The 25,645-nt window shown below is 37.6% G+C and overlaps 2 protein-coding genes and 1 long non-coding RNA gene across 5 annotated transcripts; 2 read left to right on the top strand and 1 right to left on the bottom strand.

Annotated features, from left to right (window-relative positions):
- The first annotated feature begins 22 nt into the window (after positions 1-22).
- Positions 23-7,404, top strand: LOC117288600. 3 transcript variants are annotated; one of them, XR_004518890.1, is made up of 4 exons: positions 23-2,435; positions 2,850-2,926; positions 3,395-4,998; positions 5,904-7,404. It is a non-coding gene; the product is annotated as an uncharacterized LOC117288600 (long non-coding RNA). The 3 variants fall into 3 exon arrangements; XR_004518889.1 differs by having other exon boundaries at positions 23-2,926; positions 3,395-4,010; positions 4,866-4,998; XR_004518888.1 differs by having other exon boundaries at positions 23-2,926.
- Positions 7,405-10,917: 3,513 nt separating this feature from the next.
- Positions 10,918-18,703, bottom strand: LOC117288599 (RING finger protein 32-like). The gene is made up of 9 exons (XM_033769516.1): positions 18,576-18,703; positions 17,163-17,406; positions 16,130-16,272; positions 15,312-15,344; positions 14,309-14,433; positions 13,836-13,944; positions 12,783-12,950; positions 11,380-11,443; positions 10,918-11,139 (listed from the first exon to the last, which is right to left on the bottom strand). Exons 1-9 carry the CDS (start codon positions 18,606-18,608, stop codon positions 10,985-10,987), a joined length of 1,074 nt encoding a protein of 357 aa, XP_033625407.1. The 5' UTR covers positions 18,609-18,703; the 3' UTR covers positions 10,918-10,984.
- A 70-nt stretch (positions 18,704-18,773) lies between these two features.
- On the top strand, positions 18,774-24,500 carry LOC117288598 (translin-like). Its single transcript, XM_033769515.1, has 6 exons — positions 18,774-19,004; positions 19,909-20,002; positions 20,487-20,583; positions 21,278-21,393; positions 21,927-22,006; positions 22,237-24,500. Exons 1-6 carry the CDS (start codon positions 18,912-18,914, stop codon positions 22,498-22,500), a joined length of 744 nt encoding a protein of 247 aa, XP_033625406.1. The 5' UTR covers positions 18,774-18,911; the 3' UTR covers positions 22,501-24,500.
- The last annotated feature ends 1,145 nt before the right edge of the window (positions 24,501-25,645 follow it).

Raw genomic sequence — 25,645 nt, 5'->3', positions numbered from 1 at the left:
TTTTAAAAAAGTTGTTAAACTTCTAAGGAATTACACATTGTTCAAAGTAATTTTAAAAATCTATACACTTAGTTTAAACAACATGGACTTTAAATGGTTTATAAGAACTCATCGTTTCACATTAAGGAACATACTGAAGTATTTAGGGAGATTTAACTTTAGCAAACAAATATTTTTTCCCCACAGTAAGTAAAGTTAGCCAAAAAAAGCACAAAACTTTGTAAATTAAAAATCAGTATGTGCATATTTCACAAACTGACTAAACTTAAAATGTTCTACAGTAATACCATTTCAAGATGAAATAACCAGAAACAAAACGCTTTTCCCCTTAAATCGCTCAACAATAGTTTTACACCATGTCGACATGGAACACTTGCAATATACACCAATCAATCAATGATTTCTTTCAGTTAGGAATATTTAAATGGTTAATTTGGTTCACGTAAATTAATCGTTTAATATTGCAGACAAATGAAATATATTGATTGATTTGTGATAGAAATTACAAGTAAGCATAGCAACACCAAAAAGCTAGTTTCCAAAACAAATAGTTTTTACAGCCGTGCATGGCAGGCAGGCAGGCAGCGCAAAGGCAGGCAGGAGCGCCTGGCAGGTAAACAGCACACAGGCAGGCAATGTGCTGCAGAGCATGTTAAAAAAAAATTAAAAAGAAGAGGAGAAAAAAGGAGGAGACACAAGAAAGGAGAGAACCAATGAAGGCGTCCTCTCATGATGTTAAAGGTGATTTTGGTACGTATAATGGTAAGACGATAAGAAGGGCATAGAATTGGCCTAGAACTTAAGTATATAGTCTATGACAGTTTGACTTGGCTGTCATAGTCCAGTTGAAAGCTAGAAGTGAGGAAGACGCTCGAGATGATGACACAAGGTCTAAGAGGTACCAGTCAGTGAGGTTTACCAGAAGTACACGGAGTGCCAACAGGTTAAGTATCATGAGCTCACCATGTGTAAGTTTTGGTGAGGTCGGGGTAGGTATACACACCAATAACCAAAGTTTCCCTTTGCAGCCAATAACCAAAGTTTCCCTTTGCAGCCAATAACCAAAGTTTCCCTTTACAGCCAATAACCAAAGTTTCCCTTCGCAGCCAATAACCAAAGTTTCCCTTTACAGCCATTAACCAAAATTTCCCTTTACAGCCATTAACCAAAGTTTCCCTTTACAGCCATTAACCAAAGTTTCCCTTTACAGCCATTAACCAAAGTTTCCCTTTACAGCCATTAACCAAAGTTTCCCTTTACAGCCATTAACCAAAGTTTCCCTTTACAGCCATTAACCAAAGTTTCCCTTCACAGCCATTAACCAAAGTTTCCCTTTACAGCCAATAACCAAAGTTTCCCTTTAATAATACTAATAATATCGAAGTCTTATATAGCGCACGTATCTACCAAACAAGGTACTCAAGGCGCTGAGTGTATACAAACTTTCAGAAAGATAGGTTATTGCAGCCATTAACCAAAGTTTCCATTCCCAGTGAATAACCAAAGTTTCCCTTTACAGCCAATAACCAAAGTTTCCCTTTACAGCCATTAACCAAAGTTTCCATTCCCAGTGAATAACCAAACTTTCCCTTTACAGCCAATAACCCAAGTTTCCCTTTACAGCCAATAACCAAAGTTTCCGTTCACAGCCAATAACCAAAGTTTCCGTTCACAGCCATTAACCAAAGTTTCCCTTCACAGCCAATAACCAAAGTTTCGATTCACAGCCAGTAACCAAAGTTTCCCTTCACAGTCATTAACCAAAGTTTCCCTTCACAGCCATTAACCAAACTTTCCCTTTGCAGCCAATAACCAATTTTCTCGTCCAACTATCACCATATTTTTTCTTTACTGCCAATAAAACCACAATTTGTTTGTTTTCTTGCAGATCACACATCTTCAGGCCTAGCAAGCATTTTGGTAGTGTATAAATTTATAAACAATTTAACTTTTGACTGGAAGTGAAATACCCCAGGAGAGCTTTTACACACTTTCCCTCACCCAAGCTCCTTGGATGTTATTACCTGTCCAAATAATTGAAAGAAGTCATGCAAAAATCTCCCACACATTTGGCTCAAAATTTGCAAAAGGACTAACAAAAGTGATTTCAATAACTTCCTAAAGGTCTTGGTGATTAGAAACATTTTGATGGCTTTCAAACTTCAAAAGTTTTGAAATTATTCTACCAATTCTCTCTCCCACCTCAAGTTGTTGGGATTTTAAATGATACAAACAGTTGGAAATAATAGTCAAAATTATTTATCTCGATTATCTTTTAACAACAGTAGATCGGAGTTCAATTTTGTTGGTAAACATGGTTTACATCTATCAATTTGTTAACTTGTCTTCAGTACTTCTTCATTTGCAGATACAGAGATGATGCTACTCACTTATGCAGTCTGGCAGTTTGAACTTCAGGAATGGCAAGGAGTTTGGTAATGTATCATTCTATAATCTAAAGAAGTAGTCCTGGCAATTTTCTATACCTTCCGGCCAAGTTAAAAAGCAGGACAGCCTGAGAAGTCTCCCGAACATCTGATTAATCTACTCCGCAGTATTAGAATAAAGAAAGAAAGTTCTCTAAGAACACATTGGACATAAAATCTTCAAAGGACTAAACTGATAGCACCTTCCTTGTGTTTAGAAAAGTTTAGATTAAATTTTATTGGTTGCTTGGGTTCAAACTTTTCAAAGAATTAGTGTTGTTCTACAAAACTCTTTTCTCTCTCTCTGTCTCTCTCCGTCATCTCTCCGTCATCTCAAGTTTTTAGAATATTAAAGGATACAAACAATTTCAAACAGTGGTCACAGTTGTTAACTGCATATGTATTATTTCCTATTGTCTTCAGATACATTCTTCATTTGCACGGATACCATTTGTTGATGCAGTCTTGCAGTTTGAACTTCAGGCATGGCAAGAAATTTGGTAATGTATTAGTTTAAGTTACGCGGTAAAGTTTGACTAGAAGTGAATTACTATAAGAAATCTTACTGTAAGAGGCTGTTTCTTGCGCCAAGCTGCTTAGGCATTGGTACAAACGATTAGAAGCAGCCATCAACTTATTTCTCCTAGTCATTGGACTTGAAATCTTCAAAGGAGCAACTTCACCAATTTCACATCTTAAAGATGTTTGATGTTAAAAAAAAGGTTGGATTAAACTTGATCCATTCTAGAAAGTTTCTTTCAACTTGAAGATATTAGTTGCATTCATCTCAACTTGCTTTGATTTAAGTTGGCACAAACAAAACTGGAAACAATCAACCAAAAGTAATCCCACAGGCATTAGACAGAAAGTTCATACAATAGCAACAGATTTAAGTTCCTTTGAGTTTAATTAACATATTTTTATTCTAAAATTACCAACTTTTCCTGTTACTGTCTTCATTTGCACAGATGCCAGAAGTGATGAACTACCATTCGTTGATGTAGTTTGGCAGTTTGAACTCAAGGCGTGGTAATGAATTTGGTAATGTATCAATTTATGTTACAAGGTACAGTTCGACTTGAAGTGAATTACCACAAAAGAGCTTTTACAAATTGTCTCCCACCCCAAGCTGCTTGGGCATTTGCACAACTGATTGGAAGGAAAAATTTACAAATTAAATCTACTACACATGATGGACTTGTCATCTTCAAAAGACAACTTCACTGATTTAACTTTTTATCAATGTTTTGTTGTAAGACAAATTTGGATTGAATTTGAGAAAGTTTCTTTCACTAACTGGAAGATATTCTACTGAGTATAATAATCATCTCAAGTAGTTTTGATGTAAATAGATACAAACAACTGGAAACAATATTTGTCAAAGATTTATCTCACAGCCATTGGTCAGAAAGATTACACTTTATGAACATATCCAAGTTCAATTTTTGTTTATTAAAATGGTTTATAACTATCAACTTGTTACTTGTCTTCAGAACTTCTTTATTTGCACAGATACCAGAAGGGTGAACTGCTACTCACTGATGCAGTCTGGCAGTTTGAACTTCAGGAATGGCAAGGAATTTGGTAATGTATCAGTTTATGTTACAAAGTAAAGTTTGACATGAAGTCAATTACCAAAAGAGAGTTTTTACAAAATGTCTCTCTTTCCAAGTTGTGGAAGCAGTGATCAAATAAATTTGATCTCCTACTTATTGGACTTGAAATCTTCAACTTAGATGAGTAATTAATTACTCCGCGATGATGCAGGCTGGTAGTTAAATCTTAGGCACAGCAAGGAACTTAGTAGTGGATCGATTAAAGTTAGAAGGCAAAGTTTGACAAGAAATACCGCAACACAAGACAGCTTTCCTGAACTGTGTGTCAGGTTCGTCCCTGTAAGGGGGAAAACACCACCGAGCCAGTTCCAAACCTGCCACATTGGCTCAAGACAATGTTAAGAAACGCGGTCTTCTTTAGAGATGCAGTAGAATCATGTCAGACCAGAGCTGAGTGACCAGAGTTATAAAGTGGTCGTGCTCTTAATTACTTTGCACCCCTCATTGACCCTACGCATCATTGGTTATCAAAGAAAGGGGAAACGAAGAACGTGCGTCTTCTGTGCACCAACAAAGATTTATTTTGAAACACCTGGCCACATACTTGGGCCATATTTATTCTTAGCAAGGAATTCACTGCAAGCCAAAGCTGCTTGGATATTTTATTGGTACAAACGATGGAAATAATCTTTATAAAAAAAAGGGAAATCTTCGTCTAATTGGACTGAAATTCTTCAAAGGAGCAACTAAACTGATGAGATGCTTGAGATGCTTGCTAGAAAAGTGTGTATGGAATATTATTAGTTCTGAATTGCTTCCCAAAATCTGAACATTTTTCGACAAATGTTGTTAAACAATTTTACTTTGTTTCATTTCCCTGCAGTTTCCTGGTGCATGATGGCGATCTAAGTGGCGAACCCGACTGTGAAGTGCATCTATGTTTGTGTTCATAGTACAAACGCCTACAGCGAGGGAGCCTTAGTTACTCCACTGTCTACACCCTGTCTCTTATACAGGTACTTGATTTATTTTTATTTATTTTTATTTTTTTGAGAGAGATTGCCTAACATCAGAAGGCTGTATTACAGCCACTCCAATCAAATGCCACCAGGGGCTTGCTGTAATGGGGTTTCGCTGAAACAAGGTTTTGCTGAAACAAGGTTTTGCTGAAACAGGGTTTCACTGAAACAGGGTTACCCTCTTCACAGTCCATAAGGATGTAGGCATGGGTATCATCAATTAGGGAGCCTGACTGGTTGAACAGAATGCACCACCTTCCCAATTTTTTACAGAGCAATTATGGTATTAAGTGCCTTGCTCAAGGGCACTAGTGTTGTGACCAGCATTCGAACCCACACTCTGCTGCTGAAAACGGCAGTGCTTGGATCCAGTGAACTAGAACGCTTGGCCACGACACACCATTATATAAAGTGTCGGGCTAGAGCAGACCCTACTCCTACTTTCACACCCCTACTAATAAGACAAATACAGTTGTGTAAAATCAGTCCAGACTTAAGGTGACATTACTTCAATGAAATTCCTATACACAAAGGATCAATCCAAACAAATAATTCAAGATGTTAAATTTTATACTGGAAAAGTTTTATGTGGGCCAAATTGGGTACATGTAGCTTCCTTAAAAAACAAAGACTTGATGTGAATCAAAGTAAGGGTGGGATTGAAATGGTATGTTTCAGATACTAGTTGAAGCTGACCTTGTTAAAAACCATTCAGTCAAAGTGGTGTTGGTTCTGAAAACAATCAGTGGTTAACAACCACCCGTTCTTTTCACAATCCACACTTCTAAACGAGGTTGATACATGGTGCCATGGCAAACCTCACCTAAAATGATGCAAAGTTTGAAATACCTACTTGGTTAAAGTGATCAAATAATAAACAGTTCCGTCCTTTCCATCCGCAGATTGGACAAGAGTCTTGGAAGATAACATCAGCCTGAGATGACAACAGAGATGCAGGGAAGGCTCTGGCTGGATTGAGAATCATGCAACCAAGAGCTGAAGACTGACTGGAGCAAGTCTAATCAAGATAACGATCAGCATCATCCGGATCACAAGGGCCACACTATGCGCCTCTCTTGACATCTATGCATGAGGTACATCACAATGCTAACCCAAAACGAGGCTATGGGCGCAGCCACTCCAAGTGGTGGCGGAGGTGCGTCTATAGCCTCATTTTTTAGTCGAATTATGACGTCATGCATAGATATTAAGAGAGGCGTATAACCGGAAGTGACATCCAGGGCCCAATTTCATAAAGCCAGAAAGCAGAAAAAGTTGCTACGCACAGAATATTAATGCTCAGCAGAAACAGGCTACCAGCCAAAAGTTTGCACTGCTGTGGCTGGTGCCCCATTCACTTCTTGCTTGTCAAACAAATTTGTCAAGCAGTAACTTCTACTTAACAGCTTTATGAAATTGGGCCCTGAGACTTTGGCTGTATCCGAATTTGCAGCTATGATTCCGGCTGCGACTGTAATAAACAGTGTTTTTCAATGCATGATGATGCGTAAAGCTAGCCGTAGCCAGAGCTGTAGACACCAATTCGGACACAGCCTTGTGAACCTATAGCCATTTATCAAGTTGTGGCCATCTTGTTCCCCTGATCAATTCACATAACTAGCCAAACGGAGGCTTGGATGAAATAAACGTGCCCCTCTATACGCAATGAGAATTAGACCTTTGACATTCAGCGTGCACAGTGCAAACAGGGAACTAGATGGTCAAAACATAACAAAAGCCCATTATGTTTTAAGATAAGGTTATTAAAATGTACTCTGTTTAAGAATTATGTAAGTATGTATCTAGTGCGAACTTTAAAAAACTCTACTTCAGTTTGTAATCTGATTATAGTATTGGTGCAAGAGGCTGGTTCAGGGCTACTAGCGAATGCTTTAAAATGGTGAAGTTGTTGTGATGCCTATGCATTGTGAGACACTACCAAAAACGTGAAAAAAACTTCTTGCACCAAGACATGAACTTGTTTGATATTATGCACTTCTGTAAATAGACAATGCAAGTCTCGCGCTGATTTTAACATTGGCACCAAAAGTGCACAAATTTGTTTCCTTCATGTGTTGAAGCAATGCATGTTGAACCAACCAGGTCCCAAGTCAGTTTGATAATGCGTGAGACTTGCACAGTCTATTATACCCATGTTTTTCCCCTTATTAGGAGGGTTTGTGGTTTTCCCCCATCCCGATATCAGCAATCAAAGGCTATTTACCAATTAAGTTTTTATGGTCTTTAATTTTTGAAGTAACTACCAAAAGTAACTCCCTTTCAACACATGCATAATCAATGTGTAGTAAATTTAAGTAAGAGTAAATATTAAATGTTTTATACCATCAACCTCTCCACATTACTCGTTACCAAGTTAGGTTTTGTGCTAATAAATATTTTGAGTAATTACCAAAAGTGTCCACTGCCTTTAATACATCCCCATGTGATCAGATTTTGACCAATCAGAGTCTGTAAACTGTCCAAAGTTAATACTAATATCTAATGAGTCTTGGTGCAAGAGAGTTTTTTGTTCCTTATCTCTTCACTGTTGTGATTCTAAAATCACATTCTAAAATAAGTTAATATGTTTTTAACTTTTTAAAAGCTTATCCCGTCAGTTTCCATTGTGGTTTATTACTTGATAGTTTATGTTAAAAAGTTGCATCCCATTGTTAAAACATCTGGCACCAAGACTTATATCTGATGTGATTTAAATGAAACTTGGTTGATACCTTTATGTTTGAAGGGAAAGTACACGTTTGGTAACTGTCAAAAACCAGTCTTCTCACTCAATGTATCCCATCATGACCATAAAATAACGAGCCTGTGAAAATTTGGGCTTAATTGGTCATCAAAGTTGCGAGAAAATGATGAAAGAAAAAACACCCTTATTGGATGACTTTGAGTGCTTTCAGATAGGAATAAAAGACTTCTAGCTAGAAGTCTTTTATTATTTAAGTGAGCAATAACCTCTTTCTCAAAAACTAAGTTAATACTTCAGAGGGAGTTATTTCCAACAATGTTTTATACTATCAACAGCTCTTCAATGCTCGTTACCAAGTCGGTTTTTAAGTTAATATTTGTTTTGAGTAACTACCAAACGAGTACCTTCCCTTTAAGTGATGCAGTAGGCTCTACTGATGCCTTTTAACGTCACTTGACCCTGGATATAAGCTATATTTAAGGAAATTATACCACTTGAAAAATAGGCCAAAAGTTGAAAAAGTCGTCATAAGGGAACCAGCATTTTTATCAAATTTTGGCCAGTTTTCAAGTTGCTCCTAAAAGATGCAGTAGGCTCTACTGCGGCCTTTAAATGTCTCTTGAACCCAGATATAAGCTTTATTTTAGGAAATATTGACACTTGAAAAATGGGCCAAAAAACAAAAATCATAAGGGGTAAGTCCAGCATTTTTTTTCAAATTTCGGCCAATTTTCAAGTTGCTCTAAAAAGATGCAGTAGGCTCTTCTGATGCCTTTAAATGTCACTTGACCCCAGATATAAGCTTTATTTTAGGAAGTATTGACACTTGAAAAATGGGCCAAAAAACTAAAAAATCATAAGGGGTAAGTCCAGCACTTTTATCAAATTTTGGCAAATTTCAAGTTGCTCTAAAAAGATGCAGTAGGCTCTTCTGATGCCTTTAAATGTCACTTGACCCCAGATATAAGCTTTATTTTAGGAAATATTGACACTTGAAAAATGGGCCAAAAAACAAAAATCATAAGGGGTAGGTCCAGCACTTTTATCAAATTTTGGCAAATTTTCAAGTTGCTCTAAAAAGATACAGCAGGCTGTACTGATGCCTTTAAATGTCACTTGACCCCCGAATATAAGATATATTTAAGGAAATATTGACACTTGAAAAATTGGCAAAAAATTGAAAAAATCAAAAGGGGCAAGTCCAGCATTTTTATCAAATTTTGGCCTATTTTCAAGTTGCTCTAAAAAGATGCAGTAGGCTCTACTGATGCCTTTAAATGTCACTTGACCCCCGAATATAAGATATATTTAAGGAAATATTGACACTTGAAAAATAGGCAAAAAATTGAAAAAATCAAAAGGGGCAAGTCCAGCACTTTTATCAAATTTTGGCCTATTTTCAAGTTGCTCTAAAAAGATGCAGTAGGCTCTACTGATGCTTTTAAATGTCACTTGACCTGGATAACAGATATATTTAAGGAAATATTGACACTTGAAAAATAGGCAAAAAATTGAAAAATTCAAAAGGGCTAAGTCCAGCACTTTTATCACATTTTGGCAAATTTTCAAGTTGCTCTAAAAAGATACAGTAGGCTCTACTGATGCCTTTTAACGTCACTTGACCCCAGATATAAGATATGTTTTAGGAAATAATGACACTTGAAAAATAGGCAAAAAACTAAAAAAATCATAAGGGGTAAGTCCAGCATTTTTATCAAGTTTTTGCGAATTTCAAGTTGCTCTAAAAAGATGCAGTAGGCTCTACTGATGCTTTTAAATGTCACTTGACCCTGGATATACGCTATATTTAAGGAAATATTGACACTTAAAAAATAAGCAAAAAATTGAAAAAATCAAAGGGGTATGTCCAGCATTTTGTTTTCAAATTTTGGCAAATTTTTAAGTTGCCCTAAAATAATGCAGTAGGCTATACTGATGCCTTTAAGTGTCACTTGACCCTGATATAAGCTTTATTTTAGGAAATATTGACACTTGAAAAATAGGCAAAAAATTTTAAAATCAAAAGGGTTAAGTCCAGCGTTTTTATCAAATTTTGGCAAATTTTCAAGTTGCTCTAAAAAGATTCAGTAGGCTCTACTGATGCCTTTTAACATCACTTGACCCTGGGTATAAGATATATTTTAGAAAATATTGACACTTAAAAAATAGGCCAAAATTAAAAAAAAATCATGAGGGGTAAGTCCAGCACTTTTATCAAATTTTGGCAAATTTTTAAGTTGCTCTAAAAAGATGCAGTAGGCTTTACTGATGCTTTTAAATGTCACCTGACCATGGATATGAGCTATATTTGAGGAAATATTGACACGTAAAAAATAGGCAAAAAATTGAAAAAATCATTTTTATCAAATATTGGTGCCCTTTAAAAGTTTCATAAAGACTTAAAAAATGTCCAATGAAAATGTGTGCTTTCGGAATTCTTTATTATTTAAAGGGATGTTACAGAATTGGTAAGAAAACAAAATCGTGAAGATCATAGATTTACATCAAACTTACATGGTCTAATGATGATGATAGAAAACATCCCTTGAAATATTTCTGCCTGAAATGCCATATTTGAGGCGAAATAAATCATTTACCTTGCGTTTGGAGTTTATTGCTCAGTGAGCGTTTTATTCATTTTTTTGTTTGCATTATTGTCATGCAAAATAAGTAATGGTTTTTTTTCACTAATTTCTCGTGACCCAAATGGCTGATCAATCTCAAACTGGATTACATAAAGTGCTTACACTACCAGCAACATTTTTGTTAGCAAAGCCAATTCTGTAATGTTCCTTTAAAGCCATTGTACACTTTCGGAACAGGAAAAAAAAAACTTACAGGGTTTACAGAAGGTGATGGTAAAAGACTTCTCTTGAAATATTATTCCATGAATTGCTTTACTTTTTGGGAAAACATTAAAACAATTATCAATTCTCGAGAATTACTGATTAATTTTAAACACATGTCATGACACGGCGAAACGTGCGGAAACAAGGGTGGGTTTTCCCGTTATTTTCTCCCGACTTCGATGGCCGATTGTCATCGAAGGTTTGTTATGATACACGAAGCGTGGGCCTTGGGACAATACTGTTAACCGAAAGTGTCCAATGGCTTTAAGTGAGAATTTACTTCCCTGTGAAAAGCTACACTACTTCAGAGGGAGCCATTTCTCACAATGTTTTATACTCACCAACAGCTCTCCATTGCTCATTACCAGATAAGTTTTTATGCTAACAGTTATTTTGAGTAATTACCAAAAGTGTCCATGATCCAGTGTCTTTAAAGAGTTCTCTTCTGGTAACCGGCTCTGCAGACAGGGCAGACTTTGGTCTGTGCCAAGGCAAGCTCCTCAAATGCTTCCAGACACACACGATGGAATACATGGGTACAGGAAAGCAGCACCGTCCGCCTTGGAGTCTGTGCGTCACCCTGAGCTGCCTCAATGTTAGTCTCCTGGAGTTCTTTATCTGTGGATTCATTTGTCCTTTTACTTGCTCGACTGGTGATGCCTGGCTGTTTGGTACGCGCCCCAGATGATTGTTTTCGGGCTGGTTTGAGAGCCCCACCCTGTTTGTCACCGGGTTTATCACCATGCGTGGCCTGTCTTGTTACATGGGATGCGTCACTGTGCATCTGGTTAGGTTTGTCTTCATCAGAGACTGGGAAGTCGAGACCTGAGTCTTGTGAATGTAACGGCATGATGCATATGGGACACTCGGTTTTGCCTCTCTCAACTGCCTGATTAAATCAATCATATCAATGCAACAAATTAATGCACATATCTTATTTGCATATTCCTCATTCAACTTCCAGGTGAGCTCATTCAGTTGGTCTGTTCTGACTTTTTTTCATCAGAAGTCCTACCAAAGCCAGCTTAACATAGCTACAAAATGATTAATCTCTTTGTTCTAGCATGTAAAGTCCGTCCAATGCTCTTGAGTGGAAATACTACAAAAAACATAAATACTTGAAAGAATTATGGCAAACACAAAATCAAAGACTGAATGAATATATGGAAAATATTAAGGGACATGTCTGACTGGCAAGTACAAAAAGTTGCTTGGAAGTAAATACACTCAAAAACAACGAAGGATTTTGAACTGCAATACACATTACAAAAGTCTACCAAAGCAACTGTGTAAACGCCGGGTAAGTGGACAGCTACTAATAGTAACTATTTAAATAGAGAAAGGATTCCTTTCAAAGTAATACTGTTTGGATGTCACCCCAAAACATGAATCTGAGAAACCATTTATACGGTTTCTCAGATTTGCTGCTGGTACCCGTCACCTCGCTAAGCATGGATGTTCAACTGAAACTTTCACATATGCCTTTCAATGCATCCTCCTTCATAATTTTCCCTTTAAATCAGCCTTGCTTTAACAAAACCCAATCTATAAACCTACCTTTAAAAAAAATTGACACCAGAGGATGCCAAGACAGGAACAAAGACAGTCAACAAGATCAAGACATCATACTCAAATATCCCCTCTTACATCCCCTTCCCTCTCCCTATCTAAATCAGCCATTCCTCCACAATAACATTGTTGTTATTAGTAGGATTTTAAAACTTGCATGGTGGAAATAATATACGATATAGTAAAGGTTTGCGGTAACACCATGTATTAAATGATAAACTCTGAATGAGTTGTATTGGGGTGGTTCCAACCAACAGTTCTTTTCAGAACCACCCAAACTCATTTAGAGATTATCATTAAATGGTGTTACTGCAAACCTTTACAATGTTGTAGTTATTGTAATCTACGCTGTTTTATGCTAAACGCTGTTTTGCAATAAACCAGCCAGTCGGTTGTGTTGTTCCAGAAATCTTGTGTGTCTCAGGTGAGCTTGTGTCCCCCTCTTCATTTATATTAGGGATTCATCTTAGCACGACCATCCAGAGCTGGAGACAAGACTAGCTGAGTGTTCTGCAAAGAACCGTTGGTTTCAACTCACATTTCGATCAGTATGCTCTGATTGTCTGCTTTCCCCAGAACCACCCCCAACTCATGCAAAGTTTCAAATACTACTCAGATGAGTGATGGAATAGTGGTTTCAAAATGACATTTGACCTCACCTTAAGTTGAATGCCATCCCATTCTTCTGGTGTTATTGTGCGGAGGGTCGATGCTTCAAGATTTTTAAAGACATCTCTGCTCGCTGTGATTGAGCGATCCATCTCGGCCAAGAAGGCATCAACTTTGGTGTCAAACGATCGCAATAGTCTCTCTGTTATCATCTGGAGCTGTTGTTGTAAAAATAACAAACACAAGATGTTGGGTGTCATGGTCCAGTGGTTAAAAGCATCAAACTCAAGTCCTAGTGGTGAGGTCATCACGAGTGTGGGTTTTGGGTCCTGGTCGTGACACCCAGTGGTATAAATGGGTACCCGCGAGGGTAGAGGTTGATATTTGGTATGAAAAAGCCTCTGGAGCGCTATGGTTGCCCAGGTTGTACACTAAGAAAGATTAAGCGAATGTTATTGGCCCAATGAGCAGGGGAGCAATGAAAAGTGCATCAAACGGTTGTTGTGAAATGCGCAATATAAGAACTTAATATAATTATTATTATTTAAAAAAATAAGGGGAAAGAAATACTTTAAACTATTATCGATCCACTGGCTTTCCAAAAACAATCTTTCTTCTGAAGCAAACCTTATACTGACAAATATTTCCCAGTACAAGGTGTAAGTTTTTGCATTGGGGATAGAGAAAAAACAAATTTGTTTACCCTTTAATCGATGCGGTACCTGTAACTTAGGATTCAAACTGCCTCTATCCATTGAGCTAGCTAGGTGGTCTTAGTGGTGAGACATATCTGCTGTAGCAATGCAAAGGTCGTGGGTTCAAATAATACCCAAGTGATTTGCCTGTGGATTTTTTTTCCACAGAACTCGAGAATGTACTGCTAAAGATTCAAAATGCCTCTAGCCATCTGGCTTGCCCCGTGGTTTAGTGATATGACAGCTGCTCTAGCAATGCAAAGTTTGCGGGTTTGAATCCTACGCAAGTGATTTTCCTGTGGGTTTTTTCCACAGAATTCCAGAAAGTACATCAGTGTAAGAGTACCAACCAAATAATACATTATTTCCCAGTTGTTACTGTGAAACACTTTGAAATTGATATGGTACCTTTTCTTCATAGAATTTCTTTCGTAGTCTTGGATCTTTGGGTGGTACAGTTTGCCTCAGTTTGCGATACCAGCTGTGCACGACATAGCCTCGCCAACACGCCTGGATTCTAAAATCAAACATTCAAATAATACACTTACTTTAAAATTTACATTGATCCGGGCCCAATTTCATGGCTCTGCTTACCACCAAATTATGCGCTTACGTTCACCACTTTTTGCGTACGTGCAAGCTCTGAAATTCTGCGCTAACAATTTCTGCTGACCAAAGATAAGCTGGAAACATTTTGCAAACGTCTTAAAAGACATTGTCTTTATTTGTCTGGTAAGCACGCAAAAAATGAGTTGTATTTTTTCTGCTTTGGTAGCTCTATAAAATGTGGCCCTGTTCAGAGCTACATATATTTTACCCTTTAAAATATTAAGTGCTAGGGAGTAAAGACATCTAAAGAAACTTCCAATTCCAGGACTCACCTTGTTGCACACTTAACTCGGTGGAGTTTAGCACCTTCGTGAATAACCCTTGTTTGGTATTGCTCCTTCCTGCACATTGGGCACGTCTTCTTTCCAGTGAAACGTTCAAATGCTTGAAGACAGTTCTGTAAACAAACAACAGAAGTTGAAGGAATATATTGGCCTCATCCCACAAATATTCTTTGGGAAAGTTTCTGCTTAGAAAAATAATGCAGGGCGCCAGTCACAAGACACAGTCCCCCTAAGCAAAAAATGTTCTTATGCCCAGTAAAATTGTCCAGTATTTCCAGCATCTATAAAGATAATGCAAACAACCCTAGGATTCTAGATTTGTAGGTTTCATTTATGAATTTTGTTTATGTTTTTTTCCCCGTTTCTTTTATGAGATCGGGACCTACATCCTGTCATCAGAAGGCCAAACGGCCACTTCAAGGTGAGGGTTACACAATTAACTGATCTGAGCTGTCAACACAAATCAACTGTCACCAGGGACACGTTGCTGGCCACCTACTCCTTGGACTGAAAGGGTAACCCCTTTACAGTCCGTAAGTATACAGGCATGGGTATCATCCACTTCTATAAGCCTGGCTGGTAGAGCAGAATGCACTACCTTCCAACTTTTTTGAGGCAATTATGCTTAAGTGCATTTCTCAAGGGCATAAAGTGTCATGACCGGGATTCAAACCCACCCTCCTGCTGCTAACAACACCAGAGCTGGGATCTGCAGCTGATTTCACGAAACGCTAGGATGAATCCTAACTCGAGTTAGGATGAGTAACCCGTCCTAACTTAGGATGGGTTCAATGCGTCCTACGTATTTGAATACGGAACTTTACTCGTCCTAAGTCCTAAGATTAATCCTAAGTTAGGAAGAGTTTGGTGAAACCGCCGGCTGGTAAACTAGACCGCTCTGTTACAACAGGCCGCAATGTCCAAGTTGATTTTTTGAAATTTCACCTTGGGGACAAGTTGATGAAGAACTTATGTTTGTAGGTACACTTACCCGATGAAACACGTGAGAACAAGACAGCAGAACCTGTAACCCAAACGTAAAAAACATAAATAATAAAATGATCCGTGAAAAATGATCCGTTAAAAGTCAAGAAACTAATGGTAAACCCCAGCTTGAGTCCCAACAGATGTTTCTCCTGGAATGTCTTGGCTTTATAGTGCTGATCATCTGAAATGAGAGTTGACAAAGCATCATCAGGAACTACTCACCAACTCTGGACAAACCAAGATAACAAAAAGCCCCGAGTTTGAGGTTGTAATTACGCCTGTACAAGGTAAATTGCTTTATGGCATAGAAACAGTGAAGCAATATTTCTGTCGACAACAGACATTGTTTTTTACAATTCAACTCGCAACTAGTTGTCTGCTTTTTTAATTAAGCCAATTTAAATGTAGTAATGTTGGAGATGACAAAAAATCACCTCCAAAAGAAAGGAATCTATTACCATGGTATAACAAAACAACTGTTGCACGCTGTGATGGGGTCCAAGGGTTGTGTACACCCTCGGGGGCAAATGATACCCTCGGCTCCCTTTTTCCCCCTCGGGTGTACAAAAAACAATAAATTCGATCACAGAGTGCAATAATTTTACAAGGGAAGAGAAATGCCTATCTTATTGGGATTCAGTTTTTATTTTATTTTTTATTTTATTCTCTCACCGCTGTGTGTCGAAAATCAGTGCTTAAGGGTCCCGAAAAAAATCCACAAGCAACTTGGGCAGGATTAGAACTCAGGACTCCAACACTCTAGATAAGATATCTCAAACGCTTGAAGATGTTAAACCCCTAAAAATACAAGGACAACTTTACCTGTTGCTGTAAGCCAAATTCTTCTTTGCAAATGACACATGGAAGGTCGGAGTCATCACGGCGATTGGATTTATTCTTAGCATCTCTCCAATCCAAGTCGGAGAGTGGTTGATCAGGAACCTCTACAAGCCCCAGTCGCTGAGCTACACAAAGAAATATCAAACAATGAGTTAGTTAGAATTTCTTCTATCCATAATAACTCATTTTGGGTCAAATTTAGGGTTAAATTTAGGCATACAAGTCTACTAAGCAATAATGAGCAGGATACCAGTCACAAATTGCACATGTGGCATGATGGTATTTCGGTTGGTAAGCTTACTCTGGTTAGCATAATTTTGTTTGACCTGCTCTTTGGGAATGAGTAATCTCATGACATTCCGCATTTCAATAAGAAGGTCAATCTTCACTTCTCTCTTTATAAGAGATTAAACATGTTAAAGGTATCACCATTATCTATTTTCCTCTGAAGAATAAGTCTTTGAAAAAGTACTCATAAATACCTAAGACAGTTTATCCCGGATTGGTCGAGAGGGCATCACAAGGGGTTGTTTGAACGGATGATATAACACCGGTAAAAAGTGTTGAAACATGGGCGTGACACGCGAGCTTGCACCTGTGCTTATAAGACAGTTTCTTCATTCCTATTGGTCGAGAGCAACGGCTGGAACAGTTGTGCCACATCACGCGATATGCGCAACGCGCACAGGAATCTCTTATAAGGAGTTGTTTACCCGAGGGTCTTACCATTTCATAGCTGGAGGGGTGATGCGTTGAAAGAAATCATTGAACAATTATAATTTTTGCATTTATTTTACTTTTTGACCAAAAAGCTATTTATGAATAGAAATCAAAGTGTGTTGAATCGGTTTTCAACTAGTCGTTTAAACCCGCCGAGGCCTGATTCTTGAAAATTTACCTCGACTTTGTCTCGGTAAAACTATCAAGAACCAGGCCTCGGAGGGTTTAAACCACTAGTTGAAAACCTCTTCACCACACATTGATTCCCTTATTCCAAATGTTATCAGCATCTCACCAAGAGTCATCGGCTGTGGCTTCTGGTCCAGCACATATTCCTTCGCCTCTGCCCCTGAGGATGCCCCCTTCGTCTTGGCTCCTTCTTGCCTCATCCCGGAGTCAACCACAGACTTGACTTCCTTCAGTTGCTTCTTGGGAACTCCATGATGTATTTGTTTCTTCTTGAGAGGGTCTGACAGAGAAAGGTTACGCATCATGTGATCTTGAAATGCGACAGCTGCTAGAGCTGTGTTGCTACCACCCTGCGGAATTAATGTTAAATTCAACTATTCGGGTTAATAAACAATTTCATCAGCACAAAAATTTGCTAAGCATAGAAAAGTATTGCTTAACAGAAACAGGTTAACAGCCAAAAGTTACCTTAGGTTAACATGGTTCCGACTGGCCAGTGCCCATCTAAATTTTTACTTAAGCCATGAAATTTTTCAAGCATTTTTCATGCTTTTAAAATAGCTTTTTCAATCTCATTCTCAGCCCTGATATTTCTTGTCTCTTGAGTTTCGAAGTTGAAGAATAACTTATCTCAAGTTGACTCAACCATGCCTGGAATATGAGTTATGAGTTAATGTCTCAAATAAAACGAGCAAGTTGTCAAGATCGTTACATTCTCATAATTAGACGGGTAGGGGTTTCTTCACCAGTAGAAATTTGCTTGTATCATTATTGTGAAGTGGTTAAGGGAGCCCGACTAATTATGAGAACTTGTGCGCACTTTGGAAATGAGCGAAGTTGTCAAGATCATAGAGATTTTTCGAAAAGTTCACGCTCAAATATCATTTGATTTTTACTCAACACAGGTGATGATTAATGAACAATTTCAGGCGTAGGGCTGTCTACAACTTCTTAGACTGGTAAGTTTCATGATGCAGATCGTTGCAGACAAAAATGCAAAAGAGATTTATATCAAAAGGTGCTGCGACCAAGGATATGGAGTGGATTTGACCGATTTATGGGGCTAACTACTGTCACATGCTTAATTTTTAAATGAATGACAGGACTGACTGATGCTTGTCTAAGAAAAACTAGATATCTCCTCTTTTCGAAATTGAGACTTTGACAGTCATCATAGTGCTATCATGTAGGGGAGATTCCATGTAGGCCTAGTTTTACTTTTACAATATTGCAATAATCAATAGGAATGACCCACTGGCTGGGGGGGGGGGGGGGGTCTACGTCACAATTAAACAAAGATTCTTGTTACTACAAACAGTAACACAAAACCAAAACAGTAGACACTCAAGTCTCAACAAATTAAAAAGTGCATAAAAAAAAATAGCATGCACTAGTTAAGGCATGGACATGGTTAAGGCTAATATTAATAATTGCATATTTTCAAGTCAACATATTATAATTATCAATCATTATCAAATAAATCATGCCAAAAATGTGAAACGAAAACAAACAAAAATACCTTATTATTTTTCTTTCTATGGTTGGTATTCATTGTGGTCGTTTCATGCGTCTTTAAACGTACTTCATTCACCAAAAGTCAGCATAAATCTCACAATAACATTAACAACAACATTATCGACTGTCAACATTTCCATGACATCGGCGACGCAAGTTTATGCATTATGACCTTTGACCTCCAATCAATCCCATGTGCTCATCTCGCAGCCCGGTCCCCCGAAGCACTTGCATGTGTTTTTGTATGAAATGAAAAGGTCGCCATACCAAGTACCTGACATTGCTTGAATAAGAAGATTTTTTTGATTTCCAACAAAGTCTGTTGTTTTATCCGAGTACAATGGCTGATACGGGGAGTGACGCAGTTTCGTCGGTTTCAAGCACCTTCAGCGCGTTCAATGAATACCTCACAAATGATCAAGATATGAGGGAGGTAAGCAACATTTTCAAAAATCGAACACTGAGTACTGACTGTTGCCGCGCTGTGTGTCGGATAACAAAACTTTTGTGTTGTTTAAAAACTTACTCGGAAGGTATGCCACAAGAGGGCGCAATTTCGAAGGATTATCAGAACTTAAGATTTCTAGCTTAGTAATTTTGTTCGTTGTATAACAATTAAAAAAAGTGTAATGCATTTATTTACAGTTTCTAAGTTGAAACTTACCATCAACTGCTGATGCTGTACAAATTTTGTCTCTCTAGAAATCGCTGATTGTTAAAAAAAAGTTTGTTGTGTCTGACTGAAAACTTTGAAATAATGAAACTGAACAATGAAAGTGAAACTGAGAAGTAAAATAATCACAATTGTTTGAAATTGTTTTGCTTTAAACATAGATGTTTCATACCGGTACTCTTCTCTTAGGCCTCCCTCTCATAAAAAAATAAATAAAAATGGTTGCAATAAATCTGTACTCATTGAAACGTATACATTGTATATGTAGCTTATCCAGTGCGTATACAGTCTTTATGTTAAATTCAATTCAATTCAGTTAAATAATAAAACACTTTATTCATCCTAAACATCCGAAGAAGATTAAGATAAAGGCCAATTACAAAAGTTTATCTTCTGGGGACTCCGTGTGTAATGCGCTTTATAAGAACGGTTTATTATTCTCTGAAGTCGGGGGATGTTTGAATCTTAATCTGCGGCATCAACAATTTTTTTGAAAAGGAGGGCTTCAATTTCAAAACACAATATAGTAATACAATGTTCTGACAGTCAAAAAAAAACATTCTCAGTTAAGTCATTAATAGGTTAGACCAAATTATTGCCTTTTATGCGCTGTATTACTATGATGAGCTTTGGGCGTAAAATTGTCAATATGTAAATATTTCAGGAGATCCGTGTTGCTGTTCGTGCGATGGAGCAAACTGCTCGAGAGATCATGACAACATTGGAAGGAGTGCATCAGACAGCTGGTCTTAAAGAAGGTAAATGCAATGATGTTAGTTTCTCTGGTAATGCAACCAAGGGGTATGCTTCATAAGTAAACTTGATGAAACGTGTGAGTATTGGGGTGCTTGCTATGTGAACCAGAAACACCCTGGTAAACACCCATTATAAATGTGCTGGGTTCTTTTACCACTACCAACCCTAGTACTTTTGTTAGCACATGGGACCTACGGCTGCTTAATGTCCCATCCAGAGGACAAAGCATTTATGGTAGAGTATCTTGCTCAAGTCAAGGACACAAGTGCCACGACCAGGACTCGAACCCACACTCTGCTGATCAGAGATTGGGTCAGTTTTTCATGGAAGAGGGAGCAAAACAATACAATTTGTCACTTCATTTTTCCTTTATGTTGTTCTTAGTTTGTTGTGTCAATATGTTGGTCAATTCAGTCAGTCAGTCCACAACCAAAAAAAAGTTTGTGTGACCAAATTGATTGTTTGTCTAATTTTGTGTATGTACAGCTCCTGCACTTTGTCAAAAAGCCAGGAAATTGTTGGAGACAACAGAGGGTCAGTTTGCTGCACTACAGAAGAAGGTTCCAATGGATCAATATTACAGGTATGTGCCTTGCACTTTTCTCAAAATTACATTGAGCTTGTTTTTCTGTAACGACTTTTGTGAGAAGAAAACAAATTTAAACTTGCCATTCACATTCGCAACAATTTAAAACCCTGTTTTATCAGTTTCTGACAAGAATTAACTATAAATTCACAATAAAATGTGTGGTCTTTTTGTAATGTGATGAAATTGCAGCCCCCCTATTTTTTTCCTTTTTTTTTTTGTGGAGAATCCCATTACATTTTTTTGGCACAAAAATACGCAAACCGCTCTGTGTTGCAGTCACTCTGTGGACATAACTTCAATCTTATAATTGTGTTTTTCAACACTTAGGAAAACACTGTGTGGATGTTTGTAAGTCCACATAGTGTTTAAACCATGCCTTTTTCTCTTTTGTTCTCAAGTCCACACTTTGTATGTAACGCTTACCCAGAAGAGCTTTAGAGATATTATAAAAGAAAGAAAACAAATCTTTGACTTGCCATTGACATATACTTCGCATCGATTTAAAACCATGCTTTATCAGTTTCTGACATAAGAACTGCCTGGTATATTCACAATATAACGAGTAAATTTTTGCAGGATAGCTTTGGAGAAGGAACTTAAAAGCAACTAGCTTGACTATAACCGCATAATGTCATTATGGACGAACCAACAAGACACTTAAAGTCGTTGTTTTTGGAAATGTCCCCAGATTTCATGATCATTGGCGTTTTGTGAGTCAGAGATTATCCTTCGTAGCTGCTCTGATCATCTACTTGGAGTCTGAGAAACTGATCACAAGAGAAGAAGCTGCTAAGTTCATGGGAGGTAAGTATGTAAGAGTCAAGACTGAAATTCAATTGTTTTTATCACATAGCCCAGGAATAATCTTTGCAAAATTCTAAAAGCAATGTTTTTTGCTTTGATTACAAACATTTTGTATAAATGATTTGAGACATTGCATGGTGAGGTATCAATATATATTTGGTATGCGGTAATACCATGTGTATCTACTTGCCAGGTAGAGTTTGTTCTTAGAGAACTGTCTTTCTTTATTCGGGAGACTTCTCAGTTCTGAAAAGAACTGTTCTACTTTTTAACTACTACCCAGACAGAAGGTATAGAAAATTGGTGGGGACTACCACTTTAGCTTATAGGACCGTAATTAACTGCACTACCGTGGAGTCAGTTCTTGAATTGGTCTCAATGTTTCGACTATAGCTTGCTCTAGTCATCGTCAGGAGAACATTTTGTATTGATACTTTATGAATAAAACAGTGACACCTAACAGTTACATGATTTGTCTGTAAAATGAAAAGTAGTATTTACATACGTTTTTCCATTTTTGTATCCATGTTTAGTTTCAACAAAGAGGGAAGATGGCTTTCATCTGGACCTGGAGGATTTCTTGCAAGGATTGCTGCAGTTAGCCAGTGAACTGGTACGATAACAAATCTATTATTCTTAAAAGAAATTCCAGAGTCCTCTTAGAACTTTTAGTGGCTGTCATAAATGCTGAGTGTAATGACTTGGGGTACCGTACAATTTATTTGAAGAAAAAAAATCCAGGCCGAAAAGATCTGAAATAAGACTAAAGTAGGAAGATTATCTTGCTTGTTAAAAGGAATGCAGACAAAATTGACCTGATCCTTTTTTATCCGATTTCTCCAGTCAAGACTCGCCATCAACAGCGTAACGGCCGGAGAGTACAACAGACCCGTCCGCATCTCAAACTTCATCCAGGAACTCAACGCCGGATTCAGACTACTCAACCTCAAGAACGACTCGTTGAGAAAGCGTTTTGATGGACTCAAGTATGACATTAAGAAAGTGGAGGAGGTTGTGTATGACATCTCAATAAGAGGGTTGAAAACTTCAGCGACTGTGCCAGGGCATGGTGGCGAGGAGACGCCCAAGTCAACTGGTGTGGAGTGATCTTGTAAAAATCTTGGAAGCACTGGATATTTACCGACGGTTTATAAATACGGTTTATAAATACTCAGTCTGGTTAAGGGGCAAGATAACATGACCTCCATTGCCCTGGTCTTGGCCTTGGTGCCCATACGAAAGTTTCCAATAGACTTTAAGATTCTTCAATGAAAGTGCTCTTTTCAAAATGAAAATGGCCTTGCCCTCTCAACGACTAAATTCCATGCCTGTAGTGAGATATTCATCTGTCCTGTATGGACATTGGAAACTGGGCCATCTTTCTTGAGATTATACTCGTAACTGACATTTTGATGTAGAGCTATGCGCTGTACGTGTTTTTCCTCCTTTTTTGTTTTGATCGGCACAGTGAAAAATCAATGAAGCGCTGGATATTTACTGCAATGGCGTACACATGTACTCAGTCTCAGCAAGATTATTCGGGTCATCGGAAACTGGGTCATCTTGCTTGAGATTACACATTCAACCAACATTTTTATGTAAAGCTATGCACTGTACAAGATTTCTTTTTTTAAGGGAAGGGGGGGGGGGTTAATGGTGTACTGCTTATAGAACAGAAAGTACAAGAGCTAACATCATTAGAAGTACATGGAATTTTGGCCATTTTCGTAAAGCTGGTTCCAGCATGGATAAGGCTACAAGCCCAGTGGTGCTTAAAACATGCGGCAGGTTTAGGTCTAGTTTTAATGTCTTTAGAGGAAAAGTACCTCATTGATTTTTTTGTAAAAGTTAATATTAATTTTCATCGATTAGATTTCAATAAACACACCATGTAAAACTCAACTGTGAAAATACTATCGTTTGTTGTAATAGGAGGCGTATTCTGTTTTGTCAGGTTGAATTTGTACAAGTTGATATAGACTTCCATGCTTCACTTTGATTGCAGCAATGCAAGACTTGTTGTGATATAAGGTGGCAGCAGACTTACCAGGTAAATCCATTGTTCGTGGAAATGTGTGCATGCTCAGAACTCTGTAAACAATGGACAGTTACCAGGGGTTGATTTCACAAAACTCTTCCTAATTTGGAACTAGTCCTAGGCAATGCTAAAGGTTAAGACTAGTTTTACTGGTCCTTACTTCAAAATAAGACCAGACTAGTCGCTGCTAAAGACAACCAAAAATCAAATACAAAATCAAATAAAAGAATTGATTTGAAATTACTTAATTACTTATTTATTTATTTCATTTCACACCCAACAGGATGAATATGAGGCAATGAAGAAATGTTCAGTTTTAAATGTGGGAGGAAAACCCCAAAGGAGAAAACCTACACAATCTGGTAGGGACTGAGACTTATAAGAACCGAGTATTATTAGTTGTATCGTACAAGGTAAACCCCTGGTAAAAATAACAAGTGCTCGAAATTTGCAGTAAAAACTAAAATGTTTGATTTATATGGTTGACATTTTAAAAGTCAGATAAGACATTGATAATAAAAGAAAATATACATTGCTACAGGCTGTAGTTCATTTCAATTATTAATTGTTTACATCAACAAAAATTAGTTTAGAAACTAATTTTACTCAGCAATGCCAATAAATCAAGATTTAACGCCATGAACAATGGACCTCAAAAACAAGTAGAGCTCTTGTCTAATGTCAAAGAAAAAAGTTGCTCAATAGCTGCCGTTTCCATTGTTTCCATCATCGTTTTGCCTCCCAAGGAAGATAGCGGCCTGTTTCCATCATCGTTTTGCCTCCCAAGGAAGATAGCGGCCTGATGACGCCAATGCATTTAGTCATTACAGACCCAGCAGTGTACAATCTCGCAGCTCCATTTTCTTTTCTGCTTTGCTCGATTGAACCCTTGGAAGTGTGACTTTAAAATATCCAAATATATTGGATATTTTAATAAGTCCTGTGGTTTATCCATACTATTGGTTTGACTACACCAAACACACTGTCAAAAGACGCATTAAAGCCATTGGACCCTTTCGGTAAACAGTGTTGTCCAAGGCCCACACTTTGTGTACCACAACTTCTATATCAAATAACAAACCTGTGAAAATTCAGGCTCAATCGGTCATCGGAGTCGGGAGAAAACAACGGAAAAACCCACCCTTGTTTCCGCGCGTTTCGCCGTGTCATGACATGTGTTTAAACTGAATCCGTAATTCTCGATATCGAGAATTGATAATTGTACTGGTACCACATAAAAACATGATTCAATTGAAGTATTGCATCAAAATACGTGCATTTTTACACACAAATGCCGACTTCTACACATGGAATTTTCGGGCTGTTTGTCACAATTTTCCCAAAGGGACCAAAAATCGGAAATCAGACTTAAAGCCATTGGACACGTTCTGTAAACAGTGTTGTCCAAAGGCCCACACTTTGTGTATCACAACTTATATAAAAAATAACAAACCTGTCGGAGACGGGAGAAAATAACGGGAAAACCAACCCTTATTTCCGCACATTTCGCCGTGTCATGACATGTGTTTAAACTGAATCCGTAATTCTCGATATCGAGAATTGATAATTGTTTTAATGTTTTCTCAAAAAGTAAAGCATTTAATGGAATAGTATTTCAAGAGAAGTATTTCACCATTTCCTTCTGTAAACCCTGTTAGTGGTAAATCTGTGAACTTTTTTTTTTGTTTTCTGTTCCGAAAGTGTCCAATGGCTTCAAGTATGAAGACTATCATACCTGTGGGGGAATTTTGTACATTATTTTTAGCAAAATAACGATTTATTTCTCATCGCATCGCGCAGATCGCCCTTTTTAAAATCCTTTGGTTAAAGAAATCACAACCACTCATGTATGATGACATTGTATCCTTCAATGCAAGAACCACAACCACAAAAGTAAAATTTAAAAAAACACTCCCTACAGCATTCTCTACAAACAGATCTACAACTAACATTATTTAAAATGGAACTTAAAATTACAGTCCTACTAAAAACAAGCTCTCATTCTAAATGAACAAAATGACCTAAAAAATAAAAAGTTAAGCGGAAGTTAAAGTAAGTGTACACAGTAGTGAGTTTCAGATGCTTATGACGCGCGCAGCTATACAAACATAACAAACATTGTGTTGTGTGATGCAATAACAATATTTCACACAATTAATGATTAGTATAAACTTATCAACTTAAAATGACCACTGGTTCTTTTCAGAACCAACA

This window comes from Asterias rubens, chromosome 3 (assembly GCF_902459465.1).
Source record: "Asterias rubens chromosome 3, eAstRub1.3, whole genome shotgun sequence".
In the NCBI taxonomy this organism is placed as follows: Eukaryota; Metazoa; Echinodermata; class Asteroidea; order Forcipulatida; family Asteriidae; genus Asterias; species Asterias rubens.
Note: the sequence above shows the minus strand (reverse complement) of the source record. Positions and strands in the feature narration are given on the sequence as shown.

Bases quoted from the DNA above. Each gene is read 5' to 3' on its own strand.
- LOC117288599 (XM_033769516.1), bottom strand. From the start codon at position 18,608: ATGAATACCAACCATAGAAAGAAAAATAATAAG. The intron at 16,273-17,162 runs GTGAGATGCTGA...TTCTTTGTGTAG, and splicing joins GCCACAGCCGATGACTCTTG to CTCAGCGACTGGGGCTTGTA. The intron at 14,434-15,311 runs GTAAGTGTACCT...GTTTGTTTACAG, and splicing joins GTTCTCACGTGTTTCATCGG to AACTGTCTTCAAGCATTTGA.
- LOC117288598 (XM_033769515.1), top strand. From the start codon at position 18,912: ATGGCTGATACGGGGAGTGACGCAGTTTCGTCGGTTTCAAGCACCTTC. The intron at 20,003-20,486 runs GTAAATGCAATG...GTGTATGTACAG, and splicing joins GACAGCTGGTCTTAAAGAAG to CTCCTGCACTTTGTCAAAAA. The intron at 22,007-22,236 runs GTACGATAACAA...CGATTTCTCCAG, and splicing joins TGCAGTTAGCCAGTGAACTG to TCAAGACTCGCCATCAACAG.